The following is an 8,378-nucleotide window of genomic DNA, read 5'->3' as shown; positions in this document are numbered from 1 at the left end:
CAAGCAAGTTTCCGGTGCGCTGCACCCATCGCTCAAAGAGCTGCTCATCATTTGCAGCTGTTTGCCAGGGGTTAGCACCACAGGAATAGCTCACATTGCGGGTACAGGAGCACCTCCTCTTTGAGCGCGAGGTCGAGCGCGATACCTATCCATTGGGATTTCTTAAGGTACCAAGAAGCGGGCTCGGAGAGCCTTTCGTTGGTCAAGATCAGCTTGTGTAGTGGCCAGGGACCCAAACCTAATGACCGAGTGATCGCGTTTTTCGCCTCAGTAGCGGAAACCGTATTCCACACGAGGGTTAAGAGCGAACGTGGGTACAAGCGCATGAAAAGCACCCTGTGGACAGCCTTCAGCATTTGCTCCTGTGCCGTCGATGCGATTGGTAATGATACCTCCCCCCCGGAAATCGAGAGATGGAGAAGCGAACACGGTGTCCGCAAGGTTCGAACAGGGCTCACGATGCGCCGTTGGCGCACCGCTCTCTCCCCTCTCCCCATTCTGGAAAAGTAGTATCCAAATCATAATCGACTCCCTTCAAATTCTCGACGAGAAAACCCGTTGCCCCTGGCGGCGCGGTATTTATCGCCCGGTTGCCGAGTGCTTGGGATGTGCTTCCCATGAAGCCGCAAAAGTATTGTCCAGAGATGCACCGCGTTGAAGGGCCCTGCCCGCGGGCGCCATCGGAACCAGCTAGACTGCGTGCTTTTCGTGTCATAGATACAGGCTCATTGAGCAGAGAATGTGTAAATATGGTCCTAGGGACGTAACGGTGTCTCAATCACGCGAGCCTCTTTCGAAGTGACGGTTAGATGTGTATTGTGGGTATTTACAATTTTGATGGGGGGAAAGTAACGGGATTACACGTACCCTTGTATGAAAGGGTGGTGGATCGCACAAGATGGTCTGACAATGGTGTGCATTACACTAGTCCGTGTAATCACAGAATGGTTTGGCTACACTGTAACATGAAGCCACTACGTAACGAGTCTGCCAGTAGTTATGCATGTTTATTAGGTTTTACTGTTTAATCAGGAATACCTAAGGTTTTGAATATAGGCGCTTCTGTCACAAATAAAACAGATAATTAAGTTATCAATTTTGAACGGAAGAGTACATTTACCTTGGGTTAAGTTTTTAATTACCCTTGGATGTAGCGGATTGAAGTCCGCTTCATTCGTACTGGTTTTAGTATAAAACGTAAGGTCGGTGACCTTAAGTAAGCTTCCTCTAAGCAAAGCAATACGGTAGCCTCGCTGCACCTGCCCAAAAAGGTTGGATGCTATCATACGTAACCTTGTGGATGTGCTTTCACCAACGCCCGAGTAAGGCATTTTCGGAGGTGACCCGCCATTGCATTCTCATTTCCGGTGAGCACTTCCCGGCGAGCGATTTCTACTTCCGGTCCCTAGGTCACCAACTGTCGTAGCCTTTCGTCACCATCCTTAGATAGAGCAATATTGAGCATATCTATGTGCTCCGAGGATAGTTTGTCGAACGATTTGTGTACCATATTTACAGCAGATACATTCTATTTAAGGCTCACACGTAGAACTAACGCCAGTTTCTACCATATCGATAACAGTGCTGTGCAGAAAATGATGACTCTACAAGCCTGCATTAACAAATGCACGGAGGATGAGTTGGTAGGTCCGCCAAGGAGCGAAACCAAGAGCCGCTCAAGTACCCAGGAAACGAATTCAAGAGCGACATCTTCAAATTAAGTTCCGTTAACCCAAAAACTAAATTCATTTTCTTCCACTATAAAATCACATGTATGGCATAGCGTTAAGCTTGCAGCCCACGTGTCCCACGGAGCCTCATCAGCACCAGTGCTAAGGCATGTCTTAGCTTTGCACAATAGTAAAATGTCTATGAAACGTGTTCAACATTTGGTCCTCATATTGCAAATTCCTTGCTATATGCTTTGCACCAGATGTAAGAATTACTAATTGATTCTGACCAATGAAACGACAACATTCTGTGAGCACCATGATTCGTGCTCATTCGGCCAATATTACCTTATCTTCAACATACCCATCTTCAATAATTTGGTATGTACTATGTTTTGCAATTTGATTTGTTTCTTTAATTATGTCGCTCTTCTTGTTTCGCAACTGTAAACACAGATGTCACTGCAATTTCTGTCCAGTGTTCTACTCGTAGTATTCTAGACTTAACCTCAGAAAAAGAATATATATATATATCGAGTCAAATGTCGATATTAAGCGGTGAATTTCGCTTACATAGAGCTCTTGCGTTGAAAGCTTGTCTGTGATCGTTCACCATTTAAACTATCGTCATCCGTCATAGCTACCTGCACCGAATTGAGCGGGAAGCCTTGTAATGGTATATTATCCGAGGTGTCGAGTGGCAAGGCTCCATCGTTAGCGTCACTCGATACGTCAACTTGGTAAAAGTCGTAAATGGACTTAACCGTGACTTCTGAATCCTTGCTATTGATGTCCTTGTAGTACGCTTCCTGTGTGAGCCAGATCAGTGGTACCACGTACAATGCCGTAAACACGTCTAACGTATAGTGCTTGCGTGAGGCTACAATTAGGAACGCGATAGCAATCTGCACGCTGACCATAATGGTGATTCCGTATCTGTTGGGCCAAAATTTCCAAACTGTCAAGATAAGTGACACAGTGTAGATTGTGTGGGAGCTAAACATCAAATCACCGCAGCCTTTTAGTGCGTTTAAGCGCGTGAAAATTTCACTAGTGCTAGGTGGGTCGAAGTCTGGATTCGGGACGACACATGAAACGGGATCTCCTGGATTCAATGCCAAGCACGAATCGTCAAACTTGAGCTCACAGTGATCAGCAGAACCAGGAAGAGCAGTCACGAGAAAAGAAATGATACGGAAGAACAGACAGATGCTGAACTGCATCAAACTGCGTTTAAGTACGATCACAAGGTATCGGGGGCGGCCGGGTTCCTGCCGAAAGAGGGGGATTGTCAGGATGAGAATAATGGCTGGGCCAAAAATGGCAGCAAACACAAGAATTTCGGAGATGTCGGCGGCAAACCCCGTAAGCTCAGGCATGAGCTCGAAGCCCAAATCGTGAAGTGTAAAGCGCTGCTCGGTCGAGAGGTACTTGCCTTGAATATAGTACGCTAGATTGTGAAAAATAGCGTGAACGTACTGCATAATGACACATGGCAAGATAATTTTCCACTCCTTCGATAGAAGCTGCAGCTCAATCTTCACATAGTTGATAAAACTTGCTTTGTCACGAAGCTGCCAGCGTCGTCCCATGATAAATCGTTCCTAGGGCAATATGCTTGTCTCAAAAAACATTCAAACAGCTACAGGGCAAGAGAAGTTAAGTCGTGCACGTACCTCAGAGCTAAAATCTGTTTGCCGCTGATTTTATTACTGACTGAAGTGCGACTTGCCCCCTCTGCGTATGCAAAATACTTGTACAATTCGGTACTGATCGTGCCCAGTTGGCGTGCTGTCTGATTGTGACGATGGTCGAAAACGGGCCAAAAGCCGGTTATGTCTAATTATACAGTGATACGTCGATCCAGATCAGGCTTCATCATCTGATATCCCTACATATCCAGCGATATACTGCTAAGCTCTTTTACAGGGATTACGTTCAAGCTGTCGCAGATAAAAAATTGGATTGGAAGATATAAGTACAAAAACAGAATTTCCAAGTACTGCCCACGTTTTTAATAGCACGATACTAAGAGTTGTTATAGTTAAAATACTATTTCGGATGGAGCTTTAACTACTGAGTTTTTTTGCTTTAGCGTGAGACTCTGATGCTCGTTCTTGATGCGACTGGAGAGATTCAAATACCAATATGTTTGTGTCAGCTTTAACGTGCGCAGTTGCTTTGCACGATTGCCGATGGATAATACAAGGCTTGCAACTCAAGTCAAGTTTTTACAAGACTAGGGTCTTTCCCAACTCATACCAGGCTGTACGATACCGGAACGATTGGCCAAATACTCACAGGCTGCCTGCTGCAGCATAGGATTGTGAGCTTACGCTATCAAAGGCAGATGTTCGCATTTATGAAAGTGACGAAGCGCAATTGCCATCGCGACGTAGAAGACTGTGTTAAAATCCACTTCTGGAGGAGAAATTAGTTGAGGTCTTTGTGGTCTGTGTAATCCAAGGTTACAGTACTAAAAGCTGAAATTGTTGTGTCAGATTCAACGGTGAAATGGTTATGGCATCGTACCTACTCGTTATGGATGATAAGAACGGGCATTTAGTCTAGCTTATTCCTCAAAACGTTACTACCCGTTTGTGACGTTATAGGAGGAATGTACCTGTGTCACTTGCAATGGTTTAGTTGAAGACTCTGCACAATCAAAAGCACGAGTAAAAACACTACCACTCCATCGTACACATTTCTGTATCATTTCCTTTATATACTTTAACTAAGCAAAACAAATCACTCCTAAGCAGCGAAGAATATTGATGATGAAAGAAATGAATTCTAGCTATCACAGATGACATCTCTTTCTCTAGCCATCTTAATGGCTTTTCGCTAATATTACACAATGGGATTGCGCCTTATTTCTAGTTGGCCAGATCATTGCCAACACGACTTGGTATGAATTTGCCAAATTGACAATTCAACATTATTAGGTGTTGCATTTCGGACATTATGGACAAGGCAATTGTTGTCTTCAATGTTTATGTGGTTTTCGACGGATTCGCTAACGTTAACAGCTCATGTCAAATACTCTAATGCACTCACACAATTTGATCGCCTATCGAGACAACTTTCAGCTTAATTCTTTTAAATTATCAGTGAAATCGTCATTTCGTCGAGAACCCCTTTAACATGCTCACCGTGGATTACATTGCTTCGACCTCAACCACTGCGTTTGACTTTTTTGGCTTGAGTTACCTTGGCTGACTTACTTTTGACTTAGGTCACTACGGCAATTTTCAATTGCCTTTGCCATTTGTACAAATTAAATACACGAAACTAAATCAGTTTTGCTTCATGTGAGTGTGAAAGTCATTATCTGCGACGACCGCCTTAACGACTCGTCACGCGTTTGCCATTTTCATTCTTCATCATTCAGTGGACGCTGAAACAAGCTTACTTCTTTGTTCGCATGAGTGTGACGACTTATATTTTATGGTGTAACTGCTTTCGCGATACACCGCTGTATATTTACGCAGATGTGAAGCATTTATTTCGATTCGGGATATTAGATTCCGTGATAATTCTTTTGACTCCACGCGGATGTAGATGTTTTACTTTCATTTGAGATGATCACTATTGCGGGGTATCAACTTGCCACCTTCGATGACGGGTCGATAACTCATTCAAAATTATATGCTTTCTATCTACTTTATGTCTGTATCGACTGTTTCCACTGAAATAGGTAACTTTGCACGTATCACCGTCATCATAACACAGCAAGTGTAACGGGAATTGCCCGTCAGTGTATACGCACTTACTGGGGAAGACTTAAGTCTCTTCATACGCTTCACCGCGTGTTGCTCACTTCCAGTAAGCCGCTGCAGCGAGGCTGCCATAGTTATTTGGTTAGAGGAAGCTGAACTAAGGTCACCGACCTAACGTTATTTTCAAAAACCAGGACGAGTGTAGCGAATCGCAATCCGCTACTTCTAAGAACCAAAAACTTTAAGTGAGGTAAACGAACACTTCTGCTTGAAATTGAAAATATTTTTAATTGTTTTAGTTGCGGCAGAGCCGCCAATATCAAAAACCCTAGATTCTCCTGATTAATATATTAATGTCTGATTCATATAGCAGAACCTAATAAGTATGATATTATGCATTACTACTGACAATCCTGCCACGTGGTGGCTTCTTGTTACGGTATAGCCACACCACTGTGTTATTACACTAACTTGTGTAATACACACCTATATACGGTCGCACCATCTTGCGCGACCCGCCCTTTCATACAGGGAAATGTGTACTCCGTTACACCCCTCCCATTAAAATTGTGAATATCCTCAATTTACATTTAACGGTCGCCTCATACGTGGCTCGCGAGTCTGAGACATTGTTACGTTCTTAAGAACAACCTTAAAAATTCTACGCTCTATGAGCCCTGTGTCTAAACCCAGCCAAGCTGGCTCCGAGGGTGCCCAGATAAAGCCCTTCTTCGTCTGCACAGGGTGCATCTCCGGACAGTACGTCCGCCGCTTCACGGAATGCACATCCCTAGCCCTCGACAACCGAGCGCAACACACCGCGCCAGCCCCGGGCGATGGATTTCCTCGTCGAGGAGTTGGAGGAAGTTGATTACGAGTCGGATACTTCTTTCCCAGCATGGGAAGACAAAAAGGATAAGGTACGCTAACGGCGCAACGTAAGTCCAGCTCAAACGTTGCGAACACCATGACCGTTTCCAGACCACTCGACTTTCGAAGATAGGGTAGCATTAATAATCGCCTCGATGAGGCACAGGAGCAGCAATTGCTCTCCTGCGCTCGTATCCACGTTCGGTCTTAGACCCTCGTGTGGAATACGGCTTCCGCTCGGCGGATCCAGCTACTAAAGGAAAAGATGCGATCAATCGATCGTTTGGCGTCTACATTGCCGGGTCTCCGGCCACTACACAAGCTGAGCTTGACCAGTGGAAATCTCTGCGAGCTCGCTTTTTGGTACCCCAGGAGATCCAATGAATCGGTACCGCGCTCGACTACAGGCTCAAAAGGAGGCTCTTCTGTACCCGCAATGCGGACCATCCCTGTGGTGCTCGCTCCCGGCGAAACCGCAGTAGATGATGATATACTCTCTGGGCGATGGGTGCAGCGCAACTGACTTCGCTGTCTACCTTACAGCAAATCCAAAGGGAAGTAAACGTGCGCGTAGAATGCCACCTTTCATTTGAGCTTGCCAAACTCAACGCGCAACGCCGAATCTCCTGCGTATCGGCGCCCTGCGACATGATCACCACGCTTTTGCGAGTTCTGTGGTTTCTCACACAAGTGAGTCTAAGACCAATGCAGCTCAGGGCTGAGCTTGAGCTCAGCTGAGGGCCCTTCGGGTTCCCGGGCTACTGCCGAGAAGCGCGCTGCGCGAGACGACGCGAAGCGTCATGATCCTTCTGATCTGAAACGTCTACGACGTCTGGTCAGTCTTGCCAAAGTTGCACCTAAACCTCCCACGAGCATTCAAAGTTTGGGTATTCCTGCCACTTCACAAGATATTGGGTTTGACCCCGTCGACGACGTCGACCCACAAGGCGTTTTACGTGGTAGTAGATGCCACCACTCTCATCGAGAAGTGTCTGCGGCAGATGATGACGACTGGGTCGATCGCCGCCCGGTGATTCGCAATGCTCTTCGCTGGAGGACAAAGTCTGTCTTCATCGGCTCTCCGCCGAGCATCGCTTCAAAGTCGCTTACCACTGTGCGGAAGACCTCGAGATTCTGGCGCGATTTGTACACCGACTGCCTCGCGTTGATGATTATCGTGCTCGGTCAGAGCGACTCCAAGGATTCAAGCAGGCGAATACGTCACTTCGTGTGACGGTGGAGCGACCTGCGCTGTTGGAAACGGAATTTGTTGCACTCCGTGCTCAGAATTAGTTTTTGTATAACGTATGGATGGCCTAGCGCCTTTGGGTACCGCCCCGGCGCCAACGCTTCCGCGTTCACTTGCGCCGGCTTTAGCAAGTCCATATAAATACCGGGAGGGTGCGCATCCTTCTCGAAAGGTTCATTGTATACGCTAGGCCACGCTTGGCCACGACCCAATAAACCGTGGACGGAGCTACGGCTTAAAGACAGCAGAAACTGCATGTGTAAGAAGATTTTTAGCATTTTGATAAGACCAGGTCTCCGACATCAATATTTTCAACATTTCTTCTTCCTTTTCCATCTGTATGCTCCTTTTGCATGTCTTGGCTTTCAGCCATCGAATCGCGAACGTGTCGTGAGACACTCAGTTAAGTATACAAGAAGTCTTCGACTTCTTTACGCACGGTGGCGGGCTGACATCAGATAGCGTTCGGCTATCCCACCCCCACCAAGCCTTGAGCCACAGGATGGCGGCGTCAGCGGGACACCAGGGTAGATAAACACGTTAACGTAGAACGGAGTATAGCCGGTACATGAATGCACTGCATTGCCCACGTAGAACGGAGTATAGCCGGTACATGAATGCACTTCATTGCCCACGTAGAACGGAGTATAGCCGGTACACGAATGCACTGCATTTTTCAGAGCAAACTCGACTTGTGGCAAAAGAGCGCTAATGCGCTTCGACGATGCGATTTACAAGCTTATTCTTACCATCGTTCTGCGGATGGTTCGCTGTTGACATTGTCAACTTGGTGCGCAGCGCCTTGAAGAGTATGGACCAAAACTTCCCAGTTAGGCGCGGGTCTCTATCAGAGATATTGACTCCGGGAGG

General features: G+C 46.4%; 1 protein-coding gene across 1 annotated transcript; it reads right to left on the bottom strand.

Moving 5' to 3' along the window:
• Positions 1-2,239: 2,239 nt before the first annotated feature.
• Positions 2,240-3,990, bottom strand: PHALS_08899 (Uncharacterized conserved protein; the record flags this gene model as incomplete). Its single annotated transcript, XM_024724330.1, has 3 exons — positions 2,240-3,274; positions 3,347-3,360; positions 3,933-3,990. The coding sequence occupies 3 exons, from the start codon at positions 3,988-3,990 to the stop codon at positions 2,240-2,242; spliced, it is 1,107 nt and encodes a 368-aa protein (XP_024575218.1).
• Between the last annotated feature and the right edge of the window lie 4,388 nt (positions 3,991-8,378).

The sequence above is a fragment of the Plasmopara halstedii genome (assembly GCF_900000015.1).
Source record: "Plasmopara halstedii genome assembly, contig: Scaffold_323, whole genome shotgun sequence".
NCBI classification, from domain to species: Eukaryota; Oomycota; class Peronosporomycetes; order Peronosporales; family Peronosporaceae; genus Plasmopara; species Plasmopara halstedii.
Note: the sequence above shows the minus strand (reverse complement) of the source record. Positions and strands in the feature narration are given on the sequence as shown.